Here is a 16530-nt window from a genome sequence, read left to right on the forward strand (position 1 = left end):
ACAGCTTACGAATATCATAGCATGCCATGAAGCTTGCAATTCTAGGAATATCATTAGAAGATGGAAAAACAAATAATCGGATAGGACCGAGATGGAAAGCTACAGATTTAGTGGGAAAGGCCACAAAGTTAAAATGGACACATGCAGGACACGTGGCAAGAGGTGATCTGGGCCAATGGAATAAGGCTGGGTTCGCATGGAGACCCTACAAGTTCAAAAGACCAAGGGGCTGACCACTATGCGATGGGTGGGCGATCTAAAACTAACAGCAAGGCTTGTGTGGAGGCAACAGCTGTTTGACAGTGGAACGGGCTCCCATTGGTGGGCTCTCCTCCTCTGGAGGTTTTTAAGCAGATGTTGTGTGGCCATCTGTCATGGATGATCTAGGTAAGATTCCTGTGTTGCAGGGGGTTGGTCTGGATGACCCTCAGGGTCCCTTCCAACCCTACCAAGACCGGCAGCAGCTAGACTGGTGACTGGGAGCGGCCGCCGAGACCACACAACACCGGTCTTGAAAGACCTACATTGGCTCCCAGTACGTTTCCGAGCACAATTCAAAGTGCTGGTGCTGACCTTTAAAGCCCTAAACGGCCTTGGCCCAGTATACCTGAAGGAGCATCTCCAGCCCCATCGTTCAGCCTGGACGCTGAGATCCAGCGCCGAGGGCCTTCTGGCAGTTCCCTCACTGCAAGAAGTGAGGTTTACAGGGAACCGGGCCCTCCCACCAGATGTCAAAGAGAACAACAACTACCAGACTTTCAGAAGACATCTGAAGACAGCCCTGTTTAGGGAAGCTTTTAATGTTTGATGTATTATGGTATTTTGATATTTTGTTGGAAGCCGCCCAGAGTGGCTAGGGAAGCCCAGCCAGATGGGCGGAGTATAAATAAATAAATAAGTTGTTATTATTATTATTAATTATTATTATTAAACCAAGAATGGTAAAGAACAATGGAGAGAACTTGAAGGGGCATATGGCCAAAGATGGATGTGAGAGGCTGCAAAAGAAAAAGATACGCACACACCCCACATTAAATGCAACCTCACAAATCTATTTACTTAGAAATATGAAGACAACAGGACGCGGGTGGCGCTGTGGGTTAAAGCCTCGGCACCTAGGACTTGCCGATCGAAAGGTCGGCGGTTCGAATCCCCGCGGTGGGGTGCGCTCCCGTTGCTTGGTCCCAGCGCCTGCCAACCTAGCAGTTCGAAAGCACTCCCGGGTGCAAGTAGATAAATAGGGACCGCTTACCAGTGGGAAGGTAAACGGCGTTCCATGTGCTGCCCTGGCTCGCCAGATGCAGCTTCGTCACGCTGGCCACGTGACCTGGAAGTGTCTTCGGACAGCGCTGGCCCCCGGCCTCTTGAGTGAGATGGGCGCACAACCCTAGAGTCTGGCAAGACTGGCCCAAACGGGCAGGGGTACCTTTACCTTTACCTTTTTATGAAGACAACAGCCATCAATTAAAGCTATACAACACAACAACTAAGATGAAGTATAATGGGGGGGGGATGACTTTTTGAAGCTAGATGGTGACTGTTCTGCTTTCTCTTTCTCTCACCCCCGGCGCCCAAACCTTCCCACAGCTTAAGGGCTTATCACCTCCTTCTCCTTTTGTGGGCAGAGGACCAGGTTTTTTCCAGACAGCCACCTATGAAGTAGATTTAAAGCGCTGCTGCAGAAGCCAGCCAAGCAAAACCCGCCCGGCTCAGGAGCCGCAGGGAAGGAGGAGGCAGAACAAGAACACTGCGGGGACCAGCCAGCTCTCAGCTGCGGTTGAAAATGATGGGAAACGTTGTCCTCCCTTCCTTCTCATCCTCTACACAGCACGGTTTCCAAGCCAGCAGCGTTAGCATGCGGCTGGTGTCTCCGAGCTCATGCCGGCGATGGAAGGTAAATCATAATTATTTATTGCCTGTGCTCTTGCCGCCTGTTGCTCTTGCGAGAGGCAAAACTTTCCCCCAGCAGAGGATTCGGCAGCTGCTGATGGATGCCGGCTCTGTGTGCCGTTCGCCGCCGACACCCGGCTCCTGGGGCGCTGGAGTGGCTCCCAGGAAGGAAAACGAGTAACATAGAGACAATGGCTCTCTTCGTACCATAGGGCTCTTTGTGGCAGAAGGCAAGAGATTCCTACAAACCCCTCTTCTCTCCCTTTTGGGGAAGCAAAAAGCATGAACGAGCACAGTTCAATTCCACCTTCCTGCCAGGCCAAAGCTTGTACAGGGTTGCAGAAGGGCTCGCAGGAGGGGCGCTCAGGGAGATGGGGTACGGCTTGGGCACAGTCTCATTGGTCAGCTGGTGAGGCTTGGAGGGCCACATTCAAGCCATGGGCCAGAGGGCCCTCCCGGTCTCCCAAGTCACTACACAGTTGTACCTTGGATCCTGAACGCCTTGCGAGTCGAACGTTTTGGCTCCCGAATGCCGCAAACTCAGAAGGGAGTGTCCCAGTTTGCGTACGTTCTTTGGAACCCGAACATCCGACATGACTTCCTCGGCTTCTGATTGGCTGCATTCTAAAGTTTTAATATGGGGACAATGTTTTTTTAAATACAGTGGTACCTCGCAAGACGAATGCCTCAGAAGACCAAAAACTCGCAAGACGAAAGAGTTTTTCGTTTTCTGAGTTGCTTCGCAAGACGGATTTCCCTATGGGCTTGCTTCGCAAGACGAAAACGTCTTGCACCTTTTAAAAAAAACCGCCAATGCATTCCTATGGGAAACCGTCAATACACAGCGGTGCTTCGCAAGATGAAAAAATTCACAAGATGAAAAAACTCGCAGAACGAATTAATTTCGTCTTGCGAGGCACCACTGTATTGCCTATAAATCTCCCATTCCTTTTTAAACTTTTCGGTCGAACTATCCCTGATCTTTTCCGTCATATTCGCTAGTTCCATATATTCAATCAGTTTAACTTGTCACTCCTCTTTCGAAGAAGAAGAAGAAGAAGAAGAAGAAGAAGAAGAAGAAGAAGAAGAAGAATGGGAGCTTGGATTTGACATCCCGCTTTATCACTACCCTGAGGAGTCTCAAAGTGGCTAACATTCTCCTTTCCCCTCCTCCCCCACAACAAACACTCTGTGAGGTGAGTGGGGCTGAGAGACTTCAGAGAAGTGTGACTGGCCCAAGGTCACCCAGCAGCTGCATGTGGAGGAGCGGAGACGCGAACCCGGTTCACCAGCTTACAAGTCTTCCGCTCTTAACCACTACACCACACTGGCTCTCCAGTGATGGGATTTTATCTCCTTTCCACCCCTTGGCAACCAGCATACTCGCTGCTGTTGTTGCTACAAAAAACCCCTCCTTTTCTCTCTTTGAATGTCTGATGCCATAATACCTAAGACAGGGGTGGGCAACCTAAGGGGGTTGTTTAACTGGCCCACGAGCTGCCCCCAAACCAAGCCACCCGCTCGGCAAGTCCCCACGCGCCATGCTAAACGGGCACAGCATGGCGCAGGGACTTGCTTCTGTGGCGCTGGAAATCGCGTGTGCGCATGCACCGGAAAATGTGGGTGGGCGCACTCATGCACACACGCAATCTGGCCCACAGATGCATCTCCGCTGGAGGGAACCGGCCCAGTGTGAGGTAAACCTTGCCGACCCCTGACCTAAGAAGAAGGCTTCCGTTTTTTTTGATAAACGTTGTTTTAAATATTTTTTAAAATTCATTATATCTAAGTTCCCGAAAGCTATTTAGATATATATTTTTTTGCAACCCCACCACATGTGGTACATTGTTCCCTCTAGCTCTCTACACCTCCAGCCTAAATTTGAGCTGGTTTTGTACATTTTGGCCAATTTGCTGGGGGTGTTAAAATAAGCAGAGGTGACCCTCTTGGTAGTTCTGCTACCCTCAGAAGCTGGGGGGGGGGCAGGGAGTGGCAGTCCAGGAAAGTCCATTATTTGTGGCGGCCCCTAAATCAGTGGCTCTCAAACTTTTTGCTCTGGGCCACATTTTCAGAATAAATATTTGCTTGCGTCACAACAATTTTTTTTATTGATAGCAAATATACTGGAAAACACAACTGGGATTGTCCTCAGTATCACCTGATGCTCTTGCTCTCGTTTTGAAAAGGTATCTATCCATATTATGCTATTTTTTTAAAAAAATACTTTTATAGTAATACTGTACCACTCTGAAATATTAAAATGTTTCTTTGATCAGCCTTGAAGCTTCCTGGCACTCTTGCCGTCCTCTCCAGTGTGACGGGCCACACCACGCCAGTGTGGTGTAGTGGTTAAGAGCGGTAGTCTCGTAATCTGGGGAACCGGGTTCGCGTCTCCGCTCCTCCACATGCCGCTGCTGGGTGACCTTGGGCTAGTCACACTTCTCTGAAGTCTGTCAGCCCCACTCATCTCACAGAGTGTTTGTTGTGGGGGAGGAAGGGAAAGGAAAATGTTAGCCGCTTTGAGACTCCTTAGGGTAGTGATAAAGCGGGATATCAAATCCAAACTCCTCTTCTTCTTCTTCTTCTTCTTCTTCTCCGAGAATCACTTCCCTAAGTTATGGAATTCCTTCCCCACAGAAGTGCACCTGACAGCTTTGCTATGAACCCTTTGGAGAATGCCAAACACATATTTCTTTACCCTAGTTTTTGATAATATATATATATATATATATATATATATATATATATATCCCAAGTTGCAATCATCATTTGTTTTTAGTGTTGTTTTTCAGTCTGACCAGCCTTGGAGCCTCCTGGTGAAGGTTCCTTGTGAATAAATATTATTCTGGTGGCTTATATGGATATAATTTGTGGGGGGAGGGGCATGTATAAGGAACTCCATTTCAACCACTTTCCGCTTCCTCGACTCTCGCCATAAAAGATGCCTCGCAATATGTTAGATGAACCTCGGAGAGAAGGAAATAACAGTTTGCATTTTTCTGTTTCGGTATCTTCCTCTTCTTCTTCTTTTTTTTTAAAGCACTAAACTGATTAGAATTCACCCCAAAACAAAAGCAATTTCTGCTCCCCCCCTTTTCTCTCGACAGAAACACTTGTCTAATTAATGGCGCCTGGCTGCCACCTCCGTTCAATAGCACATTAGCGTTCATAATTGTTCCTTTAGAGCAGGACGGGCTCGGCGTTCCAAGCCGTTTGGCAGGGCCGAGGCAACAGTAATGAGAAACGACTCCGCGGCCCACGACCGGAATACTAAGCGGCTTCCCTAAATGTCTTCTGAGGGGAGGAAGAGAGGAAGAAATTCACACAGGCCCTGCCTACCTGACGCAGATACCTGTATCGCCCCCCCCCCTTTCATGAATAAATCCCCCCTCCCCTCTCTTTTCTGCCTTGGGAGAGCAAACAAGAGGTGATGGATGAGGAGGGACAGATGGCCCAGCCAATTCAGACGGATATGTCCAATAAACGTGACTGGCGGACGGCTTTCCAAGGCTCCCGCCAAAACAGGCTGTCAAGAGCGATTTAAGGAGACTGGAGCAGCAGCTCCAGATGTTCAGCGGCCGAGACAGTGCCCGGCTGCCGGCCGGCTCAAACAGGCTCCGTGCCTGGGGTCCGCCGGCCTTCAGGGGTCAAGACCTGAGGGCAACTGCAACCCCATACATCCCAGAATGAGAGAGAGAGATGTGGAGCACGATCCTGAAATGAATTCAGACACAATAAAGAGCAGCGAGAGAATCAGTTCTAGCCTTGGTGGTGGCATTGATAGTCTTTCTTACTACCACCGGCAGCCATTACCGTACTTTTTGCTCCATAAGACACACTTTTTTCCTCCTAAAAAGTAAGGGGAAATGTCTGTGTGTCTTATGGAGCGAATGCGTGGTCCCTGGAGCCGAACTGCCCAGGGGCAAAAAGCAAATCATGCTTTTTGTTTTTGTTTTTTTAGAAAGAGGGAAGGGGGTGTTGAACCAAAGCTGCTGAGCAGCTGATCGGCAAGTGATAGGGAGGGAGATAAGGGACTCTAGAGATAAAGGAGGCTGCCTGGGAGGGGGAGGTAAAAGCACATGGATCCTCAGGACTTTTGCATTGGGTCACCCCAAATACACCATCAGATCACATAGTATGTCCATGGCTATAGCCTGCACCAAAAAATCCACTGTTGCTTTGGGCCGCAATGGTGCAAAAACGTGGTTACAAAGCATAGATCCACATGGATTCTCAGGATCTTTGCATTGGGCTACCCCAAACTCACCGTCAAATCACATATCATGTCTGTGGCCACAGCATGAACCACAAAAATCATACATCCACTGTTTCGCTCAGAATATTTTTTTTCTTGTTTTCCTCCTCTGAAAACTAGGTGCGTCTTATGGTCAGGTGCGTCTTGTGGAGCGAAAAATACGGTAATTTCAGAGGGAAGCGGCCATTTGCCACAGCAGGTCCCACAGGCTGCATTTTCCCCATCCGAAGCACCGCAAAACGAAGCCCCACAGAGAGCAACTGGCGAAAACGGCACGGCAAAGGGGTGAGAGGGAAGCAGGGCCCGGGACTCCAGGCAATATATCACCTGAGCCGCAGTTTCCATGGTAACCGACCACCTCCGTCCTGAGTGCGCCATGGACACACACACACACACACACACACACACCCTGCCACAAGGTGAGGCACAGCAAAGCCATCGCCCGAATGTTGATGAGGAAAGAACGGAACGGCACCCAAGGGCTGCGAGGAGAAAGCACTCAAACATCAACCCAGTGTAAGCTGGTCTCTGAACGTAGTAATAAATTATTATTATTATTATCAACCCAGTGTACAGAATACAGGTGAAGCAATGGCCAGAGTCCCATGAACAATCAGAACAGGGCTCTTCGGGGTTTGGCGGTTTTAACTTAATGCCACATTTTTTTTCTTGTTTTATTTATTACATTTAAATACCGCATTTATATTCCAAGGATCTCGAGGCGGTACCTTACATGCTTCTCCTCTTCCTCCCCATTTCATCCTCACGGCTAAGGGAGCTGGGCATGTTTAGCCTGGAGAAGAGGAGGTTAAGGGGTGATATGGTAGCCATGTTCAAATATATAAAAGGATGTCACATAGAGGAGGGAGAAAGGTTGTTTTCTGCTGCTCCAGAGAAGCGGACACGGAGCAATGGACCCAAACTACAAGAAAGAAGATTCCACCTAAACATTAGGAAGAACTTCCTGACAGTAAGAGCTGTTTGACAGTGGAATTTGCTGCCAAGGAGTGTGGTGGAGTCTCCTTCTTTGGAGGTCTTTAAGCAGAGGCTTGACAACCATATGTCAGGAGTGCTCTGATGGTGTTTCCTGCTTGGCAGGGGGTTGGACTCGATGGCCCTTGTGGTCTCTTCCAACTCTATGATTCTACAACAACACTGTGAAGTAGGTTAGGCTAAGAAATGGTGTCTAGCCCAAAGTCACCCAGTGAGCTTCACGGTGGAGTGGGGACTTGAACCCTGCTCTGCCAGGTGCTAGTCCAAAACTCTGACCCAGGGGTCAGCAAACTTTTTCAGCAGGGGGCCGGTCCACTGTCCCTCAGACCTTGTGGGGGGCCAGACTATATTTTGAAGGGGGGGGGGGAATGAACGAATTCCTATGCCCCACAAATAACCCAGAGATGCATTTTAAATAAAAGGACACATTCTACTTATGTAAAAATACACCGATTCCCGGACCATCCGCGGGCTGGATTTAGAAGGCAATTGGGCCGGATTCGGCCCCCAGGCCTTAGTTTGCCTACCCATGCTCTAACCATTACGCAGCACAGTCTCTCTCTCTCTCTCTCTCCCCACTTGTTATTTTGAGCTAGAGCAGCTGCATGGAGAAGACAGCTTAACAAGAAGAAGAAGAGTTTGGATTTGATATCCCGCCTTTCACTCCCTTTAGGGAGTCTCAAAGCGGCTAACAATCTCCTTTCCCTTCCTCCCCCACAACAAACACTCCGTGAGGTGAGTGGGGCTGAGAGACTTCAAGGAAGTGTGACTGGCCCAAGGTCACCCAGCAGCTGCATGTGGAGGAGCGGAGACGCGAACCCGGTTCCCCAGATTACAAGACTACCGCTCTCAACCACTACACCACACTGGCTAACAAAGAAAGAAAAGGGCACCAAGGTTTAACTACAGCCACAATTAAACAGGCCAGGGTTATCTCTTTTAAGTCTTTACCTGGCACTGAAAAGGTACTGCCAAGTATAGAGATCCCAGGGTGCTAAGTGCTCCCAGTGCAGGATAGCAGCAGAATCCCATAAACTCAGGTCTGCTCAATGTGCCCTGAGAGGAGGCAGAAAAGGACAGCCCAAGTCTGGGTTCTCATGCCATCAGCTCTTGAAATGCGCGTACACACTCACACACACAGCATTTTATTCTTTAAGTTGCCTTGGGCGCCTTATCTGAAAAGCAGTATATAAATGAAATCCATCAATATCACCCCCCAAGCAAGCAGATGCTAAAAATATTTCTGCAAGTGCCTAAGAGCGCAGGATAAATAAAGCAGCATAATCAGGGTTGGATCAAAGAAGGCAGAAGAATGAGAAATTAACTCTGAACCAAGAACGAATGGGAATGGAAGCGAGAAGCCGTTTACAGCAGAGAGGTCACCTGAAAGCCTCGGCAAAGCAATTCTGCACAGAAAGCCTGCTTGTCTGCAGCCCAGAGAAGAAACTTCTTGTCCTGGAGGACCAGCCTTAAAAGTTTAAAGGCAGCCTCCTCCCTCAACCTGAATCCTCTGCTTTGAACTACAATTCCTATTATTTACTTCGGGGTTTTGCTTTACTTTTATTAAAAGGTAAAGGGACCCCTGACTCTTAGGTCCAGTTATGGCCAACTCTGGGGTTGCGGCGCTCATCTTGCTTTATTGGCCGAGGGAGCCGGCGTACAGCTTCCGGGTCATGTGGCCAGCAAGACTAAGCCTCTTCTGGCGAACCAGAGCAGCGCACGGAAACACTGTTTACCTTCCCGCCGGAGCGGTACCTATTTATCTACTTGTACTTTGACGTGCTTTAGAACTGCTAGGTGGGCAGGAGCTGGGACCGAGCAACGGGAGCTCACCCCGTCACGGGGATTCGAACCGCAGACCTTCTGATCGGCAAGCCCTAGGCTCTGTGGTTTAACCCACAGCACCACCCTTTGCTTTTATTAACTGAGGTCAAATCAGTCAAGCTGTTGCTTTCAGAAGGATTTTAAGAAGAGCCCAGGCCAGGCCCTTAAAGGATGGGCTAGCATCTTGGTCTCACAGTAGCCAATCAGATGCCCAAAAGCAGGTCAAAGTATCATAGAGGGACCCCCAAGGGAATTCCCAATGCAGGAATAATTCCCAATGCAACTAAATAATCCATGACAGATGGCCATCCAACCTCTGCTTAAAAACCTCCAATGAAAGAGAGCCCATCACTTCCCGAGGGAGACTGTTCCACTGTCGGACAGCTCTTAGCGTCTGGATGTTTAGCCAGAATCTCCCTTCTTGCAACTTGAAGCCTACTTGAGTGCTACCCTCCAGAGCAGGAGAAAACAAGCGTGCTCCTTCTTCCATCTGACAGCCCTTAAGATATTTGAAGATGGCTCTCATACCTCCTCTCAGTCTCCTCCTATCCAGGCTAAACATACCCTTCAAGCGCTCCTCATAAGACTTAGTTTCCAGACCCCTACTTTGGCCACCTCATGAGAAGAGAAGACTCCCTGGGAAAGACCCTGATGTTGGGAAAGGTGGAGGGCACAAGGAGAAGGGGACAACAGAGGACGAGATGGTTGGACAGTGTTCTCGGAGCTACCAGCATGAGATTGACCAAACTGCAGGAGGCAGTGGAAGACAGGAGGGCCTGGCGTGCTCTGGTCCATGGGGACACGACTAAACAACTAAACAACAACAATCATCTTGGTTGCCCTCCTCTGCACACCTTCCAGCTCAGGGGTCAGCAAACTTTTTCAACAGGGGGCCAGTCCACTGTCCCTCAGACCTTGTGCGGGGCCGGACTATATTTTTTTTTGGGGGGGGGGGCGAATTCCTATGCCCCACAAATAACCCAGAGATGCATTTTAAATAAAAGGACACGTTCTACTCGTGTAAAAACACGCAGATTCCTGGATCGTCTGCGCGCCAGATTTAGAATGCAATTGGGCTGCATCCGGCCCCCGGGCCTTAGTTTTCCTACCCATGTTCCAGCGTATCAACACCCTTCTTAAATTGTGTTCTGCCCACCTGCGATTCGCAGCAACGAACATTCAAATGCACATGTATCCTGCTTAAATTGTTCCTTGTGAGTTTGCAACTGCAGTGAATGCTCCTGAAAGATTATTCCAAGTGGACTCTGACAAACAGATGCCATAAGTAAATACACAGAGAACCTTCATTGAGGAATCTGAACTCGCTGAGGTTCAATGCTCCCGGCCCGGGCCAGGCCATTATAGACTCACCTGCTCCACTGAACACGTCCCCTTTGTGCTTGACATCAACACCTTCTTCTCAGCGCTGTCAATGGCAAACGTCAGGACCGACTGAGCTTCCTGCAAGAAGAAAAAAAGGCCCTGAAGTTTGCAGATATACAATCAAGACCCAGAGGCTGTAAGCCAGGATGGGTAAACCCAATGGACTCTCCAAGTATTGCGGGACCAGCGGTCTTTGCCTACGTGGCCAGCGGTCAGATGTGATAAGAGCCACAATATACCCACCCCTACTGTGACCCATAACCAGCTCTAGAAGGTGGTAAATTTGGGTCAGGGCCCCAGTCCGAAATTTTGTGGTTAAGGGATCTGAGGGGGTAAGGAATAGCTGTACCTAAATGCAGGCACTTTAAATCGGCATAATTACTATGACTTTGGAAGCAGTTGCCACCAAATCCTACCTGCACATTTCCCGAGATATTTCTTTTCTTTTTTGAAAGAGCCTTGTTAAAAATAATAACGAAATACAGTACTGTAACTCAGGAGGGACTTTGTGTTGGAAGCTTGGGGGTTGGAAGAGAGGTTTTGAAGGCATTAAAGCTGATAGCATTAAGGACCTCCAGATTGCTGGACCATCCCTGTATCTTTAACCTCTTGAGCTGACCCCTATCTCTCTCTCTCTCTCTCTCTCTCTCTCTCTCTCTCTCTCTCTCTCTTTGTTGTTCATTTCATAGAATCACAGGTTGGAAGGTCCAACCCCCTGCAAAGCAGGAATATGCAGGTGTCCCTTATGGGGTTCGAACCTGCAACCTTGGCGTTGTCAGCACCACACTCTAACCGGACCGATTATGTCTTAGGATGCATCCTGTTTCACAACGTCCTCCTCCTCTTTCAGACCGCAAGATGAGGGGTCATCTTTTAACTATTCTCTGAGAGGACGAAGGAGCAAGCATGTCTGCGTTGCTCTTCTCTAGATTAGTTAGACTAGAACTAGGAACTTTTCTATCCAAGTTATGTATTTGTACCATAAACAACTTAATTATTTTCTTACCTACAACAACCACCTCTGTGTGTGATGGCAAAAGTCTAGTCTCCAAGATTCGCTGGCTGAAATACAGCTCAGTCTGTATTGGAAACTGGCCCAATTACTCCATTACTTAAGAGTATTCCTGAGGGTGCGGACAGACCAACATAGGCTCCTGGGACAAGCACAGACCTGTTATAAGAGTTGTAGAAAGCTGTACAAGGCTTTCAAAAAAGGTGTATTAACTGGTCTTTGCTTCCCCCTCTCCCTTGGACCTTCAAGCGTATGAAAATTCCCCACCTGACAGGATCAGCGTCAAAGGTGCTTTTCTAGATTTGAGAAGTGTGATGGGCAACTGAATATATGGCTTTTAAAAATTTAATTTTCTACCTCTCAATCTCAAGCCATTTTTGAGATACGGCATTTTCTGCGGTAGCAACTGTGACCGTACAAAAATGTCCCAAAAATGTCCACTTGGTGACTTAGTTGTTACTGTTAAGGCAACTAGGAAGACTATTTTAATTCTCTTGAGCTTTCTGCTCAGCGTTCTGCTGTCTGAATCTGGCTGATTAAATCAGACCTGGCCTATTTAAGTTTTGCTGTTTTCCTGCTGCTGTTTAAATGTTCGGCAATTTAATTCAGTTTAGTTTCTACTGCTGAATTGATTTACTTATGTGAATTGTTCTTGTGACCGCTTATAATTTGTAACCAACTTTTAGCGCTAGTCAGTTTACAGATATATAATGGTGGAGAAGTGAAGAAAATAACAAAGCATAATCTGGGTCAGTTAACCATCTGGTTGACCTCAGAATTAGGGTGACAGAGGATGGGATTTTCCCCCTTAAAAAGAACAAACATTCAGTGCTTGCCTAGGGATAAAGTTAGGGTGCTGTTCTGGATTACTGCAGAATATAAAAATATAATCTTCTGCAGATACTGTGTGAGACACAGCACAGTTTCAAGACTGGATTGGTCATCAGTTATGCCTGGAGACATTCTTCCCCCTGCAAACGAAATTCTAGAAGGAGATGCAACTTTGCATCTATTTAAATGTGGAATAAATTTCCCCTGATAAAGATATTTGAAACACACTGGGAATTATTCATTAAATTATTCTTGCACCTAATTGGCTTCACCTTCTGAATTCCCCCCAAGGCATTACTGGAATGAGAAATGGAGAAAATGTCCTTTGGTTATACGGCAGAAAACTGGAAGGTGCATTTTTTAAAAAAATGGCTTGCATGATTCATCCAGGCAGAGAATTCTACGGTACTTGGATCTGCAAGCCTCCTCCCTGCTCTTAACCGTCTCCAAACCAAACAGGCCATCTTTGGGCTGGCAACGCACAGAACTAAATTACGTGCTATGTTCAGAATCGGGGCCCCACCCCGATCTTTCTGGGGAAAGCTTTCAAGAAAGGGCAGGCAGCAGACAGAGCCAAACTGCAGTTGATTAAGGGGAGCCCTGGGTAGAGAAGGCAGCTGGAGATGGATTGAATCCGCTGGCCGATAAAAAGGAGCAAAGCCATTAGGAAAGGCAGCGAGGGCCAGGCGGTAGGGGACAGGGAGGCAGAGAGAGAGAAAGAGAGCTATTGACCTGTCAGGCCACCATAAGCAATTACCCACCCGAGCAGATAAAGGAGCAAACGATAGGTCTGCATCCCTTCTGTGGCACGTGGCACCAGGCCAACTGTGCGCCTGCTGGATGGCAAGCGGGGAGCAAAGGCAACCTGGGTGAATGGGAGCCTAGCCAAAAGCCAGAGATCCCCAACGACCTAGGACCTTCTCCCCTGCTGCAGCTGCGGGTGGGATCCCAGAAGCCCCCAGAGTTAGAGACTTCACGGCTAACCTCATCTCCCTGCCAATGGTGGGGAAACCAGAACCCAAAATGTCTGGCTCTCACGGCTTTTGCATTCCCACTCTCAATTCCAACCTAATAATTGCCACCTGCCCAGATTTTAACTTGTCTGAATTAATTTTAAGGTGTATTTTAATTAATTGATGTCTGTTTTTATGCATATTGTGTTGTTTTTATGATGTCAGTTGCTCTACGCTCGGCCTTGGACAGGGAGGGCAGGATACAAATAAATAATTTATTATTATTATTATTATTATTATTATTATTATTATTACAAAGAAACACAGGTGTGATGGGAAGTTTTGCCTCTGCACATGAGTTTGACAAACCGTTCTGAGCTGAAGCATTCCGTGCTCACCCACCTTGGAATGTTCAGTTCATATTAAGTTCATGAAACATTGTATCCCGACCTGTTCCTGTTCTTAATGCGTGGTTGACCACATCTATGGAATGCGATGGTTATGCCCTTTTAAGTTTTGCTATATCAATCATTAGTTTAATAACGAGTATATTAATCATTTAGTAATAGTTTAATAGGGAGGTTTGCATACCTGTCCAACTCTGTGTTCCTTTCCCAACCTTTAATCTATTGATGATTAATGCCTATATGCAACCTTTGCTTTGTCTTTGTGTTAACCAATCAGCAACAAGCACATACGTGGCAATGCTGTAATATTCAATAAAAGGGACTCTCTGAGACATGCTCGAGAGATGCCTCCCGTATGACACTTGTCACTCGTCTGTCGTTTATTTCAACCCAACACAGGTGCTCTGTTTTTCTGTCTCTCCCCAACTGGGTTCCCTCTCCCCTGATGCTTTGGACTACAGTTCCCATCAGCCCCAGCCAGAGCAGTAAGCTATCTTATGCCACGACACGTACAAGAAAGTCTCGAAATATCTCTTCCCCAAAGAGGAGGTGCAAGCGTGCCAGCTGCCTGGCTAGATCTCCAGAACATGCTTGGAGCCAGCTGCATGCAAGTACTGGACCCACCTGTGGGAGCCTGTAGGAGTGCACATATCCAGAGTGTGGGGTCAGGTGGGATTACTATGAGGAATTATAAAATTTGCATCAAGCCATTGTGTCCACGATGAATGCACTGTGTTGACTGGGTTTCATACATTGACAATAATTTCTGATCAAATCCCACAACCCTCTGCATCTCTGGCCATTTCCTCTACTGCCCATTTCTCTTTCTTCACAAGTCATGTACCCACTTAGACAGGCAGGCATCCTGGGTCATCAAAGACAGCGGGCAGCTTCTTTGAAGTAGCCTTTCTGATATGTTAATCCCAGGATGTTAATCTTAGGGCCAGGAAAGAGATTTCACATAAAGGTGATAATGATCGCTGTCCTCCTGGCCAGGATTTCTTATCATGTATATTGCTTGTTTATCACCTTCGTGGGTTGCCAAATGCTCTGCTTTGTAGTGCTTTTCTTTGTTTACCCCGTGCTTAATTAGTTTTGGTAGTTTAACTTTTCCCCACTGGGGTTTGTTGAAATGCTCAGAAGAAATCTGATTGGTTCTTTCGAACACTCTGTAAAAAGTTCTTTTGTGAATAAAACGACCTGGGCCGAGGGGTGGAGAGAGAGACAGAGACACAGAGATTATTATATGCACCCTTCCCACAGTCTTGCCAGTTCAAGCCTCTGTGTGTATTCTTATTAATCAGAGTTCAATCCTTCCTTTACTTTGTGAACGCCTCAGGAGCCCACAGTCCTCCGTCACCTTAGTAGGCAGCACTCACCTGGAGGGATGCTTTGGCTCAGGCATCAGTCGCATGCATCCAGTCCCCACCAGGCCAATTTCAGGAGCAGAGGAAACTGCCTTATACTGAACCAGACCATTGGTCCATCCAGCTCAGTATTGTCTACACCAGCTGGCAAAGTTCTCCAGTTCCAGGCAGGAATTTCTCCCAGCCCTATCTAGGATTGATCCTGGGACCTCCTGCCTGCAAGGCAGCTGCTCTGCCACTGAGCTATGTCCTTCCTCTGATCTTTCAGAGGGGCGACTTGTTGCACTGCAGCAATACAGGCGCCATAGCTGTCAACCGTCCCTTATTTGGCGGGAAAGTCCCTCATCCCAGCATCGTGTCCGCTGCTGTCCCTTAAATTTCCCGGGTTTCAAAGGAAGCAGCTCCTCTCTCTCCCTCCCTCCCTGCTAGCCAGGGAGGAGGGAGGCTCCAACTGTGTTGCTTGGCTGCGTTGCTCACCCAATAAGGAGTCTAAGAACGACTGGGGGGTGGAGCTTGCATGCCTTGTGCCAATCAAATCGGCCGCGTTGCCTGGGACTCGCCTTTGCTCAGTGCTTCCCAGCGGAGAGGTGACAGTGGTTTTCCTTGCTGCATCCCCTTTGTTGGGTTGCTGCGCTGTGGGTACCACTGCTTGAGGCTTCGTTTGGCTGCTGGCTGGGCTTTCTGCCTTTGGCTCGGAGGGGCTCAGAAGTTGAACCTCCCCGTGCTCTGAAAACCCCTTATTTTGGCTGCTGATCCCTTATTTTCGAGGCTGCTGGTCCCTTATTTTCAAATCTGTAAGCTGACAGCTATGACAGGCGCTTGAAAAGATGCATCTATCAAAAACCTCCTCTTCTACCCAATTAACGCAGGAGCCCCAACGCAGAGAGCATTGGGCCATCTTTTTTACTAGACTGAACTGAATCCTGCCAGGATAAGGTGGCTAAGCCCAGCGAATTCCGCCTTCTTTATTTCAAGCTGAAGGGCACAAAAAGGCGTGTTTCCTCCTCCCACCTCTCCTCAAATCAGTGCACTGTTGATCTCTGGAACTCCCTGCCACCAGAAAGAGCAAAGGCATTCCACCCCCTTGCTGAGACATCACGATACCCACCTTTTCCTGCTTCGCTGTGGGGTCCAGGGTGATGTTGCCATCCGCGTCCAAAGCACACGTCACCCCGCAGAACAAGGACTTCATGGGTAGCCCTGCGTCCATCAGACCCACACAGGTGGCATTCAAGCAGCTTGCTAGCAGCTGCAGCGGAAGAGGTTTTATTAAGGAAAAAACTAGTCCCTTAGCAGGCAGGAGCAAGCCTGCATCAGCAACGGCACACAGCACAACACAGAAGAAGGTAAGAAGGGCAGGAATGTAAAAAAGTAAAGAACTTCGGGGAAATGATATATAATGAGACGAAAAAGATGTTGAAATATACATTTTTTTAAAAAACAGAAGCATTTTTACTTGGTATTATAGGTCAGGACATTAATAGGCAAGATGTTATTTTTTTTATATATGCAACAACTGCAGCAAGAGTATTGTTAGCCCAGAAATGGAAACAAGAAGAAATTCCAATGAAAGAAGAATGGCAGACGAAATTAATGGACTATGCAGAATTGGACA

General features: G+C 47.8%; 1 protein-coding gene across 1 annotated transcript in view; it reads right to left on the reverse strand.

Annotated features, from left to right (window-relative positions):
• The window catches only part of EXOSC5 (exosome component 5), a 40290-nt gene that overhangs the window by 5789 nt on the left and 17971 nt on the right, over positions 1-16530 (reverse strand). Inside the window, exons 4-5 of the mRNA XM_083455934.1 lie at positions 16024-16164; positions 10334-10423 (exon numbers count right to left, since the gene is read on the reverse strand). Coding sequence (XP_083312060.1) covers positions 10334-10423; positions 16024-16164 — 231 coding nt within the window. The remainder of the gene's footprint in view (positions 1-10333; positions 10424-16023; positions 16165-16530) is intronic.

The sequence above is a fragment of the Podarcis tiliguerta genome (genome assembly GCF_965153285.1).
Source record: "Podarcis tiliguerta genome assembly, chromosome: 8".
NCBI classification, from domain to species: Eukaryota; Metazoa; Chordata; class Lepidosauria; order Squamata; family Lacertidae; genus Podarcis; species Podarcis tiliguerta.